At 38.4% G+C, this 20780-nt stretch overlaps 1 protein-coding gene and 1 non-coding gene across 2 annotated transcripts in view; one reads left to right on the forward strand and one right to left on the reverse strand.

Moving 5' to 3' along the window:
- Positions 1–20780, forward strand: part of LOC149082617 (acid phosphatase type 7-like) — a 41498-nt gene that overhangs the window by 10365 nt on the left and 10353 nt on the right. Inside the window, exons 5-8 of the mRNA XM_089235882.1 lie at positions 80–180; positions 408–470; positions 4699–4816; positions 18265–18378. Coding sequence (XP_089092008.1) covers positions 80–180; positions 408–470; positions 4699–4816; positions 18265–18378 — 396 coding nt within the window. The remainder of the gene's footprint in view (positions 1–79; positions 181–407; positions 471–4698; positions 4817–18264; positions 18379–20780) is intronic.
- TRNAY-GUA (transfer RNA tyrosine (anticodon GUA)) lies at positions 15875–15962 on the reverse strand. Its single transcript is given in 2 exon segments — positions 15875–15910; positions 15926–15962. It is a non-coding gene; the product is annotated as a tRNA-Tyr (tRNA).

A 20780-nucleotide genomic window follows, 5' to 3' on the forward strand; every position in this document is an offset into this window, starting at 1 on the left:
CGGTAATTATTTATCTTTTGTATAACCAAATAATTCATTCATCTTCAGTGTAATTATTTTTTGTTTTGTATGCGTTTAGGATAGCGGTCGTGTCGGTGACAAGTTCATGAACATGATAGAACCAGCAGCAGCGAGAGTTCCTTACATGGTTTCAGTGGGAAATCACGAAGCTTTCAACTGGTATGAAAACCGGAACATTAATTAATTAATTAATTGCCTTTCTATCGAAACGTAATTAATTAATTAATTGCCTTTCTATCGAAACTTATAATTATTATGTACATGTGTATATATATTTTAAATTTCTGGAATATTTTTTAAAACATATATATATTAAAAATTTATAAATGAAGAAAAAACTTAACATATATCCATATAAGCAGCAAATTTCTGAATATCCTTTTCAGGAATTACACAAATTATAAAGCGAGATTCGACATGCCTGGTACTCCGGACAACTTATGGTACAGGTACGTAATGCAACCACTTTTGTTCGTTCTATTATGTCAAATTTCCATTACCGTTTTCAGAGAACGATGGCTTTTCAGAATTTTTAAAGGACTTCTGTAAATAGATAATTAGGTACGAATGGCTTTAGAGGAATGCGAATAGCATATTATAATGATTTTTGAACACGAGCTTTTTTTCTGCAAAAAGAAACGAGGATATTTTTATATGTGCTTTATTCTTGCAAAGAATCATAGATGGCATTGCATTCGTTGCAAAAGTTCAATCAGAAGTAGATCACGCATCATTCCCCCACCCCACTTGCTAGAAGCACGAATGTGCGAATTTCACATTTTTTCAGCTGGTTAGATACCTTATTTTACTATCTAAGTTTTGCCTGAAACGTGAATGCGTATCCCTATTGAAGCGCACGTGAATTCATTTGAGGAAAATAACTTCCATAGAGTAACATAGGGAGAACAAACATTCAAACGTCATTACCCCGACGTTCTTTTTTTTTTCTCCCAAGGACATTCATTGCACATTTGTGCTTCTAGCATGAGGGGGACGATATACAGTCGAATCCCGTTATAACGCACTCCAAGAGACCGGAGAAATCAGTTCGTTATGACGAAATTTCCTTATAAAGAAACGTCAAGTTTTTGTAATGTTCCTATGTAAACTTATCTGGGGATTAGAAAAACGTTCGTTACAACAGATTTTTTTCGCTGTAACAGTATTCGTTAAAACGGGATTCAACTGTGTTCAGCAGTTCTGGGAAACATGGAATGAACACGGTGAAAAATATTGTGTGTGTGTGTGTGTGTGTGTGTGTCTATTAGGGCTGGTCCGATTAATCGATTAATTGTTAATCGCAGTTAAAAATTTTAGTTGAGTTAATCGAATCAATCAATCCGATTAAAATTCGATTTTGTATTCGGGAAACATCAGCTCCCCCTTCACTATCGGTATCATTTGGAGGCATGTTCTAGGCAAAAAAGTAAGAATATGTGAGGATCGACAGTAGTTTCGAAATCGGTGACCAACTTAAAATGACTGATTTTTCTAAAAAGAAAAATTACAAGATTATAGTGAAGGAATTCCAGGATCTGATAAAAACGTTCAGCGTTACTCCAAGCATGTACAGTCAAACCTGAGTCACTCTTGGGAGAGCAACAATATGACTTAGTAAGCGGAGTGACTCGTTAAACGGAGTAAGCCATAGTTGTACCAATTCCTGTCTGAGGACAATTGGGACTTCCAAAAAGTGACCTGGTAAGCGGAGTGACGTGTTAACCGGGTGACGCACTAACGAGGTTTGACTGTACAGCCTTCATTTTTTATTTTATCTAATATTTGTTTATATCCAGCGAATATGAATGAAATGATTAGTATACAGCATAGTTTCCCAACCTTTTTGTCCCATCGCCCCCAACGCAATCTACCCCATAGGATCCTATTTTATACCCGTAGAGCTTCTACCGCCCCCTGGAACATTCCATCGCCCACGTTGGGAATCACCGGTATACAGGGTGTCCTGTAAGTGCTGGCACGGCTTCATCAACCGTCCGTCGTAAAGATATGATTCCAACCAATTTAATGCGCAACAGGCGTTCAAAAATTACCCTGTAGTGGTTTTGAGAGTAAAAGTACAGTGAGTAACAAAGTGAAAAAATCTAAATTTTTATACAGTCCCTCTGTACTCCAACTTCTAATTAGAAAATTGTTGCCCTGTCTCTTTTGAGCCCCCCCCCCCCAAAAACAAAATCCATGGTTCCAAGAGCACTGAGATATTCGAATCCGAGAAACGGAGGAAATTTGGGAAAGAACAGCGTTAAATGCGAGTAAAATGGTTTTTCTGCATTTAACGCTGTCTTTTTTCAAATTTTCCTCTTGTTATCCCTTTGTATCCTTTTACGCCTTATGATTGTAGGTCTGTTGCTCTGTGCGGCGAGACATTTCAACTGGAAAATCAGCTCGCACTCGCAACTCGAAGTTGGGAACCACAGAAAACTCCATTCAGCAACCCCCTTCAACCTTCAACCGGAGAGGAAGTTCGAACCTGGGTCCTCATGATACAAGCCTGTCACTATAACTTTTTTTTTCTTTCAAATCGAACACAACTCAGGTCTATCACCCTCTATGGGCGATTTACTACCTAGTGAGTTGTGCCGGAAGTGTAACTGTGCGTGTGTGTGCCTAATAGTCTTTGAGTGCGTATGCAGTGTTTGATTTTTTAGTGCTGCCGTCTATATTTCTGAAATGAAGTGAGTGATGTGTTATGATTGAATTACGTTTGTACTGCTTGTAGGTCTGTTGCTCTCTGTGGCGAGACTTTGGAAACTTGAAGTTCCCAGAACTTAAGTTGGGAACCACAGAAAACCAACTTTAGTCAACCACCACTGTGGTGACGGTGGGGTTTGAACCTGGGACCTCGCGACGCTAGTCCGTCACTATGACCACTCGGCCACCACAGCGGTCGTCACTATCACTACACGACCGCACAGCTGCATGGCAGGTTGCTATAGGTTCAGTAAGATCCATTCCAGAACAAAGCAATATTGGATCGAAGAGCGAATGCGAACCAATCTCCCCGTCAAAAAGTGTCACCACAGACCCTGCATTGATTCATATAATATATTCATTCATTACACTTCACTCCCAATTTATTTTAAATATAGATGGCAGCACTAATTTCACGCACAGTACTACATACGCACATAGACTGTTAGCTAAAACACACCTCCGACACATCTCACTTCTCCAGGAAGGACGGAGGTAATAAATTTGCCCACCAGGGCGATGGATTGGAGTTGTGTGTGGTGCAAAAGAAAAGCAAAGCCAAAATTATGGAAAATGTACTTGCTCCTTTTGCGGGAGCGAGTGTGGTATAGACTAGGAGTCATTTGCAAAGTTGCTCTTCGGGTATAACTACTTATTAAGAACCACTTTTCTTGAACACGCTGCACGATTTCTGAAACTTTTGTGTTTTTAATTAACCAATATATCAAATACAACGCCACAACAGGCAAAATGCCCAACGAGGTGGCTGAGAAAAAGATGGATGTCATATATGTCAAAAATACAGCAACCCAATTAAAAATGCAATTAACACAAATTACAAACAATATATACACATGATAAAATATTATACAATGCCCATAAAGAATACTTATGGTTGTCTTATTCTAAGAATGTATAGCTTCTCGATTTACCCCAACATGTTTATTGTATTTCTTTTTAAACGTGCCAATTGTGTTACAATTTACTACCTCCGGGGGTAAGCTATTCCATTCATTAACAACCCTATTAGAGAAAAATTCCCTGCGACACCATAACCTTGCATTGTCCCTCACCAATCGATACTGGTGTCCCCTTGTAAAAGCAGTCGATTGGCGGTGTACTAAAAGTTCATTGTCCATCCTATCAACCATTATTATTATTTATAACAACCATAATGATTGAAAGTTTCATTTCACATAAAATTTGAATTGAATAATAATGGGGTAACAGTGACCCCCACCCCATGTCAGAGGAGACAAAAGTAAAGCTATACACCAAATACGCGATATAACCGACGTCTTTATTAACGTGTGACATTTTTAACAGCGCTTCTAACAAAAAGGGGAAGCGAAATATCCAAATGGGCGTTATAACGAGGCGCAACGTAACAAAGGGCTTAATGCATTAGGTCTATCAATATTAAAACTCCGGTATCAACATAATTTTATGGCACTCTTGGCATATCCAGTGAGTTTAATAAAGCGATTAATAATAATATCTTTATACGCAAGGAAGACTGACACATCCTGCGAAAACCACCGACAACAACGTCTAAATAAACGAACAGCCATCTGCGGACGAACAATGGCGGAGAGATTTTAATTTCCGTCACCGTCTAATATACATAATCTTCGTTACATACATCCACAACAAAAAGTAAGAAACAAATAAAATCTCAGTGCATTAATATCTGCTTCTATTACGGCTCACCGAATCACAGATAAGTAAGTACTTCCAGAGAGATCTCTCGAATACACCTTATTAAAAATTTCCATTTAAGCAACTGATTCTGATTGGAATCCACATACGCTTCAGTAGCTTTCAATTAAATCTTCTTCAAATTAATCTAGAGTCTAATTCCTTCGTAGTTTTTCCGATATATTCGAATGGAAATTTGGAATTGTATTTTTTTCTGCTTGTGTGGATTATTCTCTCACTATATGTTATTTTGTATTTATTTATTTGTAGTTTCAAAGTTGGGCCTATTCATTTCGTTATAATGAGCACGGAAGTTTACTTCTTTTTGTTATATGGCGGTGTTGAAGCGGTTAATACTCATTACAAGTGGTTGGAAGATACTCTCAAAGTGAGTATTTTCGATAATATTTGGAATTATATTCTTGTATTTCTCCATCGATTCGGAGATATGTAAAATAGTTTCGTCTTTCGGTAACAATGTGAAGTTGAAGTCTATAGACACGTATTTTTAAGAAATTTGCCAGTGTTCGGAAGATTGTTTTTAGAGACGTTTTCTTCGTATTTTAATTTTCAAAAAAAGACATTTTTATTCAATTATGGGAGTTTTAATGATTTTCAAGAACTTGTGTTTATCATGTTTTGTATTGCTATGTGTTAGGCGGGTGAGAAAAAGATGTCATAAAAAGTATGCATATCTAATATATGTATCTAAACTATATCAAAAATACAGCGTCCCAATAAAGCCAAAAAAATTAAAGAAACACTATAATTCTGATAAAATATAATACACTGCCCATAAAAAAAATTATGGTTGCCTAATTTAAGTATGGAGAACTTGACGATATATCTAAATATGTGTATCGTATTCTTTTTTGAACGCATCAATTGAGATAGAATTCACGACCCCCGGAAGTAAGCTGTTCCATTTATTAACAACCCTATTAGAGGAAAAACTCCCCGCGAAACTACAATCTGGAGTTGCCCTTTACTAAATGATACTGGTGTCCATTTCCATCACAAGGGTAGGGCTGACAGGGCTCCAACCCAATTTATATAATTTTTGGTTTTTTTCACGATATACATTCATTAAGGGCCCTAAATATTCAGAAGGGATAGTGAAAAGTCTGGCTTGGGGGTCCACCAAATACCCAGCCTTGGGGGTCCTTCTCCAGGACCGGAGCAGTCGATTGGTGGCGTACTAATAATTCATTGGCCATCCTATCCATCCCGTTGAAAATTTTGAACACGTTAATCATATAGCCCCGTGTGCCAACAAGGACACCCGTAGCTCTTCTCTGCACCCCCCCCCCTCCCAACCAACTCCATTTCTCTCTGTAGATAGATAGATAGAACCGCTCACAACCCCGGACTGATGCAAAGCACCTTACTTCGGTTTCCTCAAAAGAGGCAGAGTTGTGTCGGAAAAGTTAGCAAGTTTTTCTCTCTGTAGGTATTTTTGGTCTCCAAAACTTTACAGCATACTCTAAAACAGGACGAACTAAGCTCTCAAAAGCAGAAGAATGACTTTTGCAAAACTCGAAGAGACCTTTTTCGAAAAGGAAACCGAGCATTCTGCAAGCTTTTTTGACCATTGGTGAACAATGTTCAGAAAACCTAAGCCGCTCATCCATGATAATTCCCAAATCGTACGGTGATCCTAGTACATTAGTTATGTTATAATACATCTACATTTTTCAGCCCAGAAACGTACAACAATAATGCATTAGCGCATATATATATGCTCAACCCATAGCCAGTGGGCTAAATATGGCCCTAGGAAACACTGATGTGCCTAACTGACTCGTGGCACATTGATAGATCATTCAAATGACCCGTGACACACTTTCAGATCACTTAAGCGGCCCGCGACACATTTCCGGATTACTCAAGTGATCCGCGGCACATTCAAGGGGACCGCGCTCTCCTGAAAGTTGAGCAACATTGCAATAGCGTAGTAAACGTAATAACGTTTTGTAAAATAAATAATCTTAGTATTGAAAGATTAGGAAAAATTTGGTTGTTGTGGAGGTGACATCTGTTGCAAACAAAAGTAAGCTAATTTCACATATTTTCTCAACTATTATATACAATATATTAAAATTCGTGCATTCATATATATTACAAAATGACAGCTATGAGAGAAATATGTGGTCTTGTGTTGTAATTTTTCAAATCAACCAATCCTAGTTAATTGAAATTACATTAAAACTTCGATTAACCATCACTGTTCGGACCGGAATTGTGACGGATACCAGAAATCTCTTAATACACATGTACAGTAATGTGATTTCACTGCGGGATCGAGACGAAAAGGAAAATAAAATTTTTTAAAAGTGAATAATACATACATATTTTCATTTAATTTTACAAAACGATCATATAAACTTCATCAATATAAGGTCTGTCCAGGCAGTGGTGACATTGAAAACAGCAACCTTTATGCTGTATCTCTTGCAAAATTCTTTGGCAGTCATGGCATCATCAGATGAAAGCAAGCCTTCGATAAAAGCTTTTCTGCAACGTCGCTTCATACTTTCAATTATGCCCTGGTCCATAGGCTGGATAAGTGGAGTTGTATTCGCCGGGAGAAAGATGCATGCTATTTTGTCATCATCAGTTTTGAATTCACAAGAGGGTTTTGTCGGGGAATTGTCCATTAACAGAAGTGCTTCCTGCGGTAATTGTTATTTCGGCTATATGAGCTCTAGCTTGAGGAGCGTTGTGGAACCATTCTGAAAAATTTGTGTTGTCCATCCAAGCACTTTATTGGGCTTATACCCAATAAAGTGCCCAATAATAGTTCAGAGGCAATGCGTTCATATTCACTTTTCTGGAAGGACGTGGTTTTTTGGATTTACCAATTACAAGCGGGTGTAACCTATGATTACTGGTGGCATTTGCACAAACTATAGCAGTGATCCGATCTTTTGGACTTTAAAACCTGGGGCTGTTTTTCGGAATTTTTTTTATATGACGATGAATAACAGAAACTGACGGTTAATCGAAGTTTTACTGTACTGCAGAATCTCTAATCAATTGATGTGCATTTAGGTTATAGAAATAGGATACTGAGGAAAAAATTAAATTCGGTAGGTCAGTGATTGGTAATGTATGGTTCGCAAGATCGCTGCTAATTAGAATAATCCTTGATTCATTCTATGATAGTAGTTAAGCTATCATCTTGCCACGGCTTGAATTGGATCTCTAGTGATGGAGACGGTAAAGAGTATAGTGGCCGGTACTTCACACCCACTATCAACGGGATAAAAATAAGCTCTGCAAGAAACAGCTGTTGGAGGTTTGGTCATGTTCAACGAAAAGGTTGAATGTGTATAATATGATAAGACTATCACTGTCAAATCATACTGGTGTGGAGGGCCCGAGTTCACCTATCCCCAATATTAGCCACCATCTCCCTATTACCCATCGACACATTGGATTTGAGAGCTCTCACCAATATTTTAAATTCACTCGATGGCCTCCAAAAGAGTTGGTCTGAAAGAGATCCAACCGATTTTCATAATTTTTTGTTTTCTCACGGTATAAATTCCCCTTCGGAAGGGTCAGTCAAAAGTATTTCTTGAGGGGAGGCCTTTCTCCAGGATGGTGGGACCCATGCTTCACGCTTATGCAGGGTGGCCAGATCATGCAACTTCTCCCCAGCACGTTGCAACCCACAGGGGTAAAGGGCTTACATCCCGGAAGGGACAGAGCCCGGGTCGCGTCTGGTCTGACAGATCATGCAACCGGAACTCATCACAAATTCCTCAGTAAAATCCAGGACATCTGGAAAAATATTTCTCATAGGACATTATACTGATGAATTTAAGGCGTTGGCTAAAATTTTCCTTCAAGGGATGTTTTAGTCAACATCTCCCATACAGCTAAGATCTGATGTATGGGAGGTGTTGGCCTTGCACTGTTTGTTCAGTTCTCAGTGTTGAATCACTCTCCCAATTCTAAAAGTCTTCTCCGCACGGAGCAGGCAGACCTACAACACAATACTGACATAACATGGAAATTTACTCATTCTAATGTTTACTTCAAAATGTGGAAGACAGATGGCAGTATCAACAAGAACTCGAAAAAAAGCACAATTATGACAACATAAATACAGTATGTTAGGGGTCGCACACACGCACACGGAGAGGGAGAGAGAGAACAAGCATTCTGGCATGTGCCAATTCGTTAGAAATTCTGTAGCGGAATGTGTGTATGATATGTGCAGTTACGGTTAAGTAGTAGCTGTGTTGAATCACAACCATATTATGCAACAGAAATGCATTATGTATTATTGCAGTTATAGTAGCTACTTATTTGGGCGTGATGATATCGAAAATATTTGGGAGGAATATATATATATATATATATATATATATATATATATATACACACACACTGTTTATATATACGAATCCAACTACACATGTGAATATAGCCAATATATATAGCCATATATATATATATATATATATTTCAGGAAATGAAAATTACCAAAATTCAGAATATATGAAAGATATAGTTTCAGAATCGATGGGAATTTTCAACATTTCAGAATCGATGAAAATTCGGGATTTTTAAAAAAGTTATAATTTCATATATGGGAGAGAGAGTTAGAATTTATGAAAAAGAAATAATTTCAGAATTGTTTCTTTCTAAATGAAAAAACGCAGACTTTTAAAATTTATGAAAGAAAATGTTACCGTAATTGCGGGGCGCCAAAAACATGGGGGCCTGGTGCGACAACACGTGTCGCAAGGAAGGTGCCCATAAAAGGGGGCCCATATCCACTAGAAAATATCTATTGCAAAACCATTTAGTTTTTCAGAGCAAGGCAGCTGCGCCACAAGCAGGAAAATGTTATGACATTCTGAATAATGTAACAAATTAGCGAAAATTGTTCTCCCAAGAAGGACTTCTCGTGACTATTTTGCATTGAGCTCTCGTGTTTGGTGCGGTTGGCCCTGAGTTTGAGCACCAAGTTAGTCATCTGTACCGTGAGGATGCGCCAGATGAGCATGCTGTCCAAACTTGTGGCCATGGGCGGAGATACGGGGGGGGGGCGTGGGGGCATTGTTCCCCCAGCGTCAAAGGTGGAGTCGACTGATCTAATGTATGAGTGTATATATGAATTGACATCATCATCATCGTGCTCCCCAGCAATAATGACCGTGCCCCCCCCCCCAGACTTCCAAGTCTATCTTAGCCTATGCTTGCGGCCGTGTTTTATGGCACAGTCCACTGGATGAAAACCTAAAAATCCATGAGTTTGAATTTTCATAATTCAAACATTTCCGCAAATTTAATTTATAAAAATTGATTTTATTAGTTCTTACGCAAATTAAAAACCTGTACGAACTACCACAAAAATTCTGCATTTATTGGTAAAAACCGGGAAATTTTGGCCAACATTACACCTTCGAGTAAAATGTGAGGGAACATGACAGGTGAGAGGAAGGAATTTCAAAAGCCTCACTAAAAATTGTATTTCGGTTCATGTTATGAACCTAAAAACCGGTTTCGAATGTATAAAATTTGTTAAATTACAAAGAAAATTTCTGTTGAATAGGGATTGCGAGAAAATGAAGCTGCTGCCATCTATCACATTAAATTGATAACAAAAAATTAACCTCAAGTTACGCGTTCCAGTCACGCTTGTAACTATTGGTTTTTCAAAGATACCAACAGTTTTGTCCAATTACTTTACAACAGCAGACAACTTTTTTTACAATGATCAATTCTAATAAAAAATTGATTTATAATTAAGATGTATATATTCAAATTCAATTATACAATATTGCTGGTTATTTCTAAAAGACGAACTGTATTGAAAATGCAGTAGTTGATGTGACTGAACAAATTAAAACAGCTATTCAAGCCTCTACCAGGAAGATTAAGGCAAAAGAAAACAGATTTGGCATTTCGGAAGAATTACGGGACAAAATCAGACTAAAAAACCGGGTCCGAAAACTCTGGCAAAGATTTAGAAGACGGTCTGACAAAACCACTCTAAACAGATTAGAAAAGGAAATAAGACAAGAAACAACTGAATATGTCAATGAGAGATTCACCCACTTCATTGAGGAGGCCACAGCATCCGATGGCTCACTTTGGAAGGCGTGGAAAATCTGTAAACGAAAATCCCCAGCGGTGGACAAAATTACAAACGAACATGGTCAACTGTTGTATACAAATGAAGAGATGTTGAAACGTTTGCTGATAACTATGAAAAGCAATTCATGCCAAACAGTCTGCAATCTCGAAGTATTGCTTCAGCTCATCATGGAAAAGTTCAAGAATTCCTGGATAGAGTTCGCTCGGATGCCTTGCGCGGAATGGGTGCTGCCGGTTTGACCAATGTTGACGAAATCAGGGGCATGATTAACAAACTCAAAACTAAAAAAGCTTCTGGTCATGATGAAATTTCAAATCTCGCTCTTAAAAATCTTCCTCTTTCTATCCTCAAATCATTCACTAATATATTTAATAGCATGCTTCAGACAAGCTATTTTCCTAATGTCTGGAAACTTTCTATTGTCAAACCTCTTCATAAATCTGGAACTGACCCACTTTTCTCTCAAAACTTCAGACCTATCAGCTTACTCAGTAACATTTCTAAAGTCTTTGAACGTATCTATATTTCACGTCTTGACGCTTTCCTGTCCTTCAACAGCATTCTTCGAAGTGAGCAGCACGGATTCAGGCGGGGGCATTCTTGCGTTACTCAGCTGCACAGAGTTACCGAGTTTGTGATGACTGCGTTCAACTACAAGGAACATGTCTGTGCTCTCTGTCTGGATATATGTAAGGCCTTCGACAAAACGAATCACACGACCTTATTGTCCAAACTAATTGACCTGGGTTTGCCTGACTATTTTATCATCTTTTTAAACAGTTACCTTTCCAATCGAAGATTCCAAGTCAAAAATGGCAACTGTCTCTCAACTGTTAGACCAATAAGAGCGTCTGTCCCGCAGGGTTCTTGTTTGGGACCACTGCTCTTTGCGCTATACATCAATGACTTCCCAGCTCCTCAGCGCGGAATGCTTGGTCTATTTGCTGACGATGCCATCCTGTTGACCAATCACAAAAAAGTGAAAAAATGTATTGGAAATTTACAAGAATCAACTGAAGACGTTGAGGACTGGTGCCAAGACAACGATATAAAGTTGAATCATCAAAAATGTCAATATATTCTCTTCACAAGACGGTACAAGTTTCCAAGAACTCCCATATACATCGGCAATACGGTGTTGACAAGAAAACTCCAAGTCAAGTATCTAGGTTGTATACTAGATAAGTCGCTCTCATTTTCTCCTCAGGTGATGTACGTAAGAATTAAGGCCTCACAAGCAGTTGGGATGCTATCCAGAATCACATTCCCACAGGCCAGGCTAACGTTGAGGAATAAAGTAATTCTTTTTAAAACTATTATTCGTCCTATTCTGACATATGCCGCCCCAGTGTGGGCTCATGCCAGTCTTGCAAATATGAAACGTTTACAGACACAGCAGAACATCATTCTTCGTCAGTTTACCAGAGCCCCCTGGTATGTGAGAGGAAAAAACATCCGTAAAGATCTTGACTTACCACTAATCTTGGACTATATCAAGGAGCTTGCCAATGCTCATTTTGACAGGCTACGATCTTCTGAACACCCGCATCTTAGAGAAATTGTCTATTATGACCCTAGAATACCCACAGTACACTCTAGGCCAATGGACTTGCTGAGCGTGGATTGGGTGACGAATTGATGTAATTTGCAGAACATTTTCATGATTTTGATTTTTTTTTTTTTTTCAAAACAATTTATCAATCTAATATCAGTTTTGTTTGATATTGCGGATGCTGTGATCGCAATTCAGAGGCATTTATATGTTTTTGTTTTTTTTCGCAATTAATAATTTTTCTCATTTATTCATAATTTGCGCTTGCATAAAATGGTGCATTGGGTTTGTGTCGTGTTGAAACTGATGTTATTACAATACAGAGATGGTATGTGTCATGTCTTCATTATAACTTTTTCTTTGACGTTCTTGATTATGGTTATATGACTGATGACGGTTCAACAGTACCTCAAACGTCTCTGGTTAGTGTCTCTCGATTATGTAAATATTTATAATGTTGGGGTTTTTGGGTAGCATATCATCAGCTGCTTCCCTTGGGACATTTCCCCCTTGTTCTTCGATTGTGTTGTGTTTTATCTCGATGAGCATTCATTTCGCGAAGATTTGTAAACAATACTCTCCTGGCTCATTCATTCTCTACACACACACATACACTACATACCTTACACACATGCACAAACTTGTCTTTTTCCTTCTCATACCACCCCTGGTGATCTGTAAGTCGCCAGACAGCCTGCAAAGGCTGGGCAGCGACGGAAACGTTCAATTCTGGTCTGGTCTGGCTGGTTATTTCTAAGAAACATTTAATTCATTGCTTATAGACATATTATTACAAGGAACATAATAGGAGCACCATTAATAACAAGCATAATAGCGGCAGGACTAACAAGAAATGTGATAGGAGCAGGATTAATGAGAAACATAATAGGAACAGGATTAACAACAAACATAATAGCGGCAGGATTAATAAGAAACATAATAGTGGCAGGACTAATAAGAATTCCATGGAACTCCATTTATTGACATTACAGTCCAAGTACCATGTTAACCTAAGTCATTATAACCGAATCCAACCGCATTTTTGATCGAAAGCTATTTTCAGAGTAACAATTATAATTCTTCCTTTAGACATTAAGAACGTACTATTATTGTAGCGTACACTGTAAATGCAGTGGACACTAACAATTATGAACGAAACCCCGTTAGTAGACACCTTCCATTTCGGACACTTTCAGAATTTCTGTACTTCACAGACTATATCAGCAGGCATTCCCCGTTGGCAGATCGTAATTTTCGATGCGTGGGCGTCCGTTATCGGTCGAGAGGTCGTACTATATGGGTATTCAAAAAGGATCGAGAGAATCCAGGAAAAAGAATCATCCCACCCACATGCAAACATGTTAGATCTAAGAGTCTTCTTTGTAATATTCCCAGCTTAACCCGCCATTTACAACCTACGTAGGTTGCCTTATTCTTCTCGGAGACGTTGAGTGCATACATTACCCGCGAATACATTATAATGAGAACCTTCCAAGAGAATGTATAAAATGCAATCTCAGCGGGTTTGAATTAATCAAATCATGTCCCTCTTTCTCGAGCAATTTTCGCTGAACATCGAGCGCGAACTAAAAGCTACTTTTAGTGCCAAGCGATATCACTCCACCAACAATAGCGACGTAACACGATACACCTACGCATATAGATTCCGTTTTCTCAAGTTTCTTCTCACAGAATATTGGAGTAATACCCTTTCTATTGCTTTATATATACAGTGCTAAAGCCCGATCTCTCCCGCTTTTCGGAAAAGTGAGTGGGAATGAGAATAATGGGTTATCCATTACCCGGTAATTTAGTGAGGCATTTGTTCAAGAATGCAACGGGAATATTACCAGTGGCGTAAGCTGATAGTGGCTGAAGGCGTAGAATTACAACTCTTGGAAAAGAGCAGGAGTAAAAAGATGCCAGAGGTATTATATTAGTATAAATAAAAACGTAATGAACCTTTTGTACTCCATAGCCTAAATACAATTACTCTTCTATTTTCATTCAGTAATGGTTTTCCATGAAAATACACATAATTTTATGTTGTGCCCTCCGGAGGCACATTACAAAATGTGTATATACTGTAAAACCCCTCTTTTTCCCGGACACGGGTGACACAAAAAAATTCGTCCTATCTATTTTTACCACTGTTACAAAATGCTGCACTTGAAACCTACACTGCTGATATAAAATACCACGCAAAAACACTCCATTAACCTCGAAAAATAATTTACTTAATTAAATAATTGATTTTTTTTTAATTAAAGTAAAAACAACTAACCTATACCGCAAACAAAAACCAGGAGAAACGAAGCCTACGAAAAGAAACTGACATTGATGCAATAAATTAGTATACGCAGCGATATTCTTATAAACATTTCTTATATTCGAGTGATACCTTGAAAGACTTTCCTAGAACAACTTAAGCATGTCTTCAATAAGAAAATTTTAGTCGAGAGAATTGCATGCACTACTGACACCAACCAAGCAAAAAACAGCCGGTCGCCATTCTCATATTTGATTTTGGTTTGTTTATGGCAGATGGAACTTTCGACTCGCTCTGCAAAAAAGAAATTCATTTCCGTCAAGCTGGATTCGAACCAACGATCTATAAATACCTGACTACGATAGCCCACCGCTCTAACAACTAAGTTATCGACGGCCGTTTAGAAAGATCATGAAGAATGAATAATTCTGATTGCTATCGCAGATGTATCGTTTCGTATAAGTGTAAGGCAAGTTTCCATTCGTTCTGTAAAAAATAAACATCCGGATTCGAACAAGCGACCTACGGGTACCTGTCATTACTATTTCATAATCACACATTCACCTCGTTCACTCATGTACGGAATTTTTAACGAATTGGTACATGTCGGAATGTGTGCCCATAACTTATTATGTAGTGCTTGTTTCGCGTTCATGCTGCCATCTGTATTTCATTTTCTGAAACAAAGATGGAAATGTTTGCATTTTTCATGTATTGTCAGTATCGTGTTCTAAGCTTCTCTGCGAAAAGACATTTTACGGATACCTGCTATCTATTTCTACAGTCCACCGTTCTGCATAAAGAACGAATGATTTTGATCTGTTATCGCAGATGAAATTTCAATTTCTTCTGAGAAAACAGACTTCCGTCGAGAGAGAGAGCCGGAATCGAACCAGCCACCCATGGCGGGTTATAACTATAACTCTCTATTCCTACAATCCACCGCTCTGCCAACTGCGCTATCAACGGCCGGTCGGACGGTCATAAAGCATTGATTTTGATCTGTTATCGATGAAATTTCTAATTCGTGTGAAGAAAAAGCCTTCCGTCAAGCCGGATTCGGACCAGCGACCTATGGATACCTGCCCTCTATTTCTACAGTGCACCGCTCTGCCAACTGAGCTATCCACGGCCGCTCATAACTGTCATAAAGCATGAATGATTTTGATCTGTTGTTACAGATGAATTTCTCAAGTAAAAATTGACTTCCGTCCAGCCACCTATGAATACCTCATATTCATTCCTACAGTCCACCACTCTGCCAACTAAGCTATCGACGGTCGTTCGGAATGGAAATAAAGCATGAACGATTTTGATCTGTTATCGGTGATGAAATTTCTAATTCGTGTGATGAAAAAGGATTCTGTCGAGCCGGATTCGAACCAGTGACCTATGGATCCACCGCTCTGCCAACTGAGCTAACGACGGTCGTTCAGAATGATCATAAAGCATGAATGATTTTGATCTGTTATCGCAGATGAAAATTAAAACTCGTGTGAAAAAATAGACTTCCGTCGAGCCGGATTCGAACCAGCGACCTATGGATACCTGCTCTCTGTTCCTACAGTCCACCGCTCTGCCAACTGAGCTATCGACGGCCGTTAAAACCGGTCATAATGCATGAATGTTTTTGATCTGTTATCGCTGATGAAATTTCTAATTCGTGCGAAGAAAAAGCCTTCCTTCGAACCAACGGCCTAAGTATATCTGCTCTCTAATCTTAGTCCTCCGCTCTCCCAACTGAGGTATCGATGGCTGTTCAGGACGATCATATGGCATGAATGATTTCGATCTGTTATGGCAAATAAAATTTCCAACTCGTGTGAAAAAAAAAGACTTCCGTCGAGCCGGATACCTATGGATATCTGCTCCCTATTCCTACAGTACACCGCTCTGACAACTCAGCTACCGACGGTCGTTAGGAACGGTCATAAAGCATGAATGATTTTGGTCTGTTATCGCCGAGGAATTTTCCAACTCTCAGGTAAAAAAAGCCTTCCTTCCAGTCGGATTCGAACCAGCGACCTATGGATACCTGATATTTATTCCTACAGTCCACCGCACTGCCAACTGAGCTATTGACGGTCGTTCGGAACGATTATGAAGCATGAATGATTTTGCTCTGTTATCGCAGATGAAAATTCCAACTCGTGTGAAATGATGTACTTCCGTCCAGCCGGATTCGAACCCGCGACCACCTAACATCTATTACTACAGTCCACCACTCTGCCAACTGAGCTATCGACGGTCGTTCGGAATGGTGATAAAGCATGAAGGATTTTGATCTGTTATCGCTGATGAAATTTCTAATCCGTGCGAAGAAAAAGGCTTCTTTCGATCCGGCGACCTACGCATATCTGCTCTCTAATCCTACAGCCCTCTGCTCTGCCAACTGAGCTATCGACGACCGTTCAGAACGTTCATAAAGCATGAATGATTTTGATCTGTTATAACAGATGAAATTTCTAATTCGCGTGAAAAAAAAGCTTTTCGTCGAACCAGCGACCTACGGATACCTGCTCTCCATTCCTGCAGTCCACCGCTCTGCCAACTGAACTATCGACGGCCGTTCGGAACCGTCATAAAATCAAATAATTTTGATCAGTTATCACAGATGAAATTTCAGACTCGTGTAAAATTTGTTTTTGATCAGGGGAGACAGGACAGCAACTTTCTGAATGGAAGTTAGTGGACAAGGGGACCGTATAAAAATTTAGATTTTTTTTTATTTTGTTCACGCACTGTATTCTCACTTATAAATCTAGTACAGGGTAGTTTTCGAAAGCCTTTTGAGCATTTTTTAAATGGGAGTCATACCTCTACTTCGGAGGATTGATGGATGAAGACTATATTAGCCTTATAGGACACCGTGTTGAAATTTCAAGACCTTACTTGTAACATACGCGTCGGTTATAACATACGCTTCAAGAATCACCGTGGTGTAATGTTATAAACGATCTCAACTGCAATTATTAGAATCAACTTTCCTGCAGTTTAAATAAATTTTCCGGCACGTTTTTCCATGTTCCTCACGTCCTGACGGTGCATTATGGTGTCTGTACCCTATCCTACGATAGGGATTCTAGACCTGAACTCCAACGGCCTCCTTAGGGCTCTGGGATACCCTAAGGAGGTAATAGGCTATTTATATGAAATTAGGTTAAATTTATATTTATGTAAATTTTCTCAAATATAAATTTAATAAGAAAAGATGATCGCTCAGTCGGTCAGACTTTGTTAAGGTAGGTAAGCCAAAAAATATATAATATACTAGTTCAAAAGAGGCCACGAGCAAAAAAAAAAAAAAAATTGGAAATACTTTCTCTATTCGGGAAATGGAATTTTCACCATCAACCCTTCCAAGGTCTGTGTATTGCTTCTGTATTTATTCAGCCTGAATGAAATGTTCATGCAAAAGTTTTAGTATTGGGACTTAACCACTACCGACTACCATCGTTATCTGAGATACCGCGATGATACCAATTAAATTCCCTGCATGTTAAGAATATTTTGCTTGTTGAGGCTCTGTTGAGTAAAAAAAAAATCGGAAGATCTAGACAAATAGAGCTGTATGAGCTGTATGTTTTCATAGCTCCATAATTTAGGCCACAAACGTATCTACGAAATCATGCTTCATATGCCAAAAACGCATGATCTAAAATGGGCATGTTCTCACAAACGAAAGTTTGAAACCATTCGAATAGCACATATACGTACTTAATGACGTATTCCAATGTATGGACTAGTAATATTTTAAATTCAACGCCCTCTACGTGCAGTATATACATCCAATATTGCTACTTTATATTAGTTTATTCAGATTACGCCATAATTGGGTCATAATTCTAGAAAAATTCTCATTTATATTCATTTATATGATCGAAATATTTTCTTCACCAGGCAGCAAATTCCAAAGATGCCCGATCGAAATGGCCCTGGGTAATTACTCTTGGTCACCGTCCAATGTACTGCTCGAATGCTGCTCTGAGGTTCTGCAGGCTCGAGTCCAACCCCGTGAGTATACATTAATAATTCAGTTCAATTTTCACATTGATTATTTCATGCCTACTATGTTAGAACTTCTTTTGACTTGAACTATAATTGAGACACATGGAAATGTTAACCTTCTATAACATAATAAACCCTAACTATAACGGAAATACGTATATTCGCATAAGAATTATTTTGCGGATGGGGGGGGGGTGGCATGCCCGGAACTCCTTTGTCTTATACCCGTAACTGACATGATTTAACTAACGTAATTTCCTCATGACATCATCCTAACATCCTAACCGAACGGTGACCTAGTCCAAGGAATTTCTAACTGAAAGGTCACCGCCGGATTATGAGATACGGCCTCATGGCAGTAGTACTTGTGTGAATAGTTGGGAAAAGACTAATTTACGTGATCATTATAAATCTCACTGGCAAGGAAAGGTTCCCAAGGTTACGTTTTCAAAAAGTTTTGCAAAAAAAAAATCATTGATCCTACTCATATAAATATCTAAAAAAATCTGGCTTAATTATTAAGGGTCACTCACCGAAATGCAAATAATAATATTTTCAATGTCAATAGAGGTCAAAAATGAATTTAAAAATGCAGCAACCCTAGAATATTAGGGTGACGTCATTGAAACAACACATGATCGAATACAGCACAGACCATGAAAGAGAGAAAAAAAAGAGAGATCACTAGTTCCTAGAACAAAGAGGCTGGAGAAACGAAAGTGAAAATAAGCATTTTGTTAAGATAAGTAGCAAGAAATGCGAGGGTGGGGGGGGGGCTTCAATAATTGCATTCCGCCGCTAATTTATTTGTTTTTATGTGTTTTTGGGTGAGATGAATATACACTCTATTGCAAAAAAAGCGAAGCACCATGGAGAAAATGACTGTTTTTATTGAAATAAAATATATCTAAAGCTCATACACACACAGCAGATAATGAAATGATTAAAAATTCAATGCCGTAGAATCCATCAATGGCTATAAACTGTACATTGAATGTTCAAAAATTGGTGAACCTGTGACACAATCATCCGGTCTTGCCTCGCATTCATGCGCCTTGGTCTTCCAGACCTGTCATTCCGCTGATGACTTCATTGCAGTAACCATTGCTGCCAGCACCTTTGCACAGCAGTGTCCGTACGGTGCAGGTGGCGGCCTATTGCTCAGTATGACCAGCCAGCCTCACGCATCCCGAATATGCGACCACGTTCGAAGTCATCCAATTAGTTATAAGGTCTTCGACAACGTCGTAACGGCATTATTGGTTGTGTCTTCAGGGAACTGCAGCACCGACAACGAGAAAAGATAAACGTTCTGCGATTGTTACCTGTTTTATGCAATGCTAGTTGAACAGTAGAAACGCACGCCATGACCGAAGTTAAAATTCATTGGCCTTGGAAATTTAATCATTTGCATAATTGGCATAAAGAAATTTGCATGCGAAATTTCGACATGATCGGATAATATTTTAAAGGTGCTTCGTTTTTTTTGCAAGAGTGTACTTAATTTTTTTTTACAATTTTTTGAGCACACCTTGGAACCCTTTCTTTGTGAGTATGTACCGTATATCAGTTTTTTCGGCTCGGCACGACACATACTTTGAGAACCACCGACGAAGCTGACCATCCAATCTTTGTGTTCAAAGAACGATTCCGCAGAATTCACGTTGGAAAGACACGTGACAATACCTCAACAAAAACCAAAAATATATTTAAAAACCCGCAATAAAAGAGATACGCTCCCGATTATCCTTCACTATCTTGTGAATGCATAATATAAAAATCCATAAAAAACATAAATTTTTATAGCGTTGGTGGTTCAAAATAAGCAATCCTGTCATACATTTTATTTCCCTTTATGGCACTTTTTTTCATTTGGGCATTGTATTCTTGACTATGATAATCATTGCGAAAACAAAGAAAAATTATGAGGAAATTTATTAAAAAATAATAATAAGGTTGGAAAGAATAGAATTTCGTTCACGTGAAAGACTTTTGCCAAATTAATGCCATGAAAGAGGGAAAAATGGAAAAATCCTCTCTTAGAAAAAAGGACTTTTATTGATATGAGATTAAGAGCAAGCGTTGATTTAATAATGAGGTGCTCGTCCTCAGCTCTTTTCAGAAAATAATATAATTATGGCTCTCTGAAATCACTCATTAGTAGAACACGTTAATGTCCAGAAAGACGCAAAAAAGCTTGAGAATGAAGATCCCGAGCGGAAAAAAAACGTGGAATTTCACTCATTATCATAATATACGCTATGTTGAATTATTTCATTTCAGGAAAATGAATAAATAAATGAATATACAACTTGAGAAATCTGTTATAAAAATTAAATAAATCATATTTTTTCTTTAAAATTCAGTTTTTGTGTGAAAACTGTGTTTAAATCAGTTCTCAAATCTTT

Source organism: Pholcus phalangioides, unplaced genomic scaffold, assembly GCF_987345545.1.
Source record: "Pholcus phalangioides strain wild (caught in Gottingen) unplaced genomic scaffold, Ppha-v1.0 ptg000009l_1, whole genome shotgun sequence".
Classification (NCBI taxonomy): Eukaryota; Metazoa; Arthropoda; class Arachnida; order Araneae; family Pholcidae; genus Pholcus; species Pholcus phalangioides.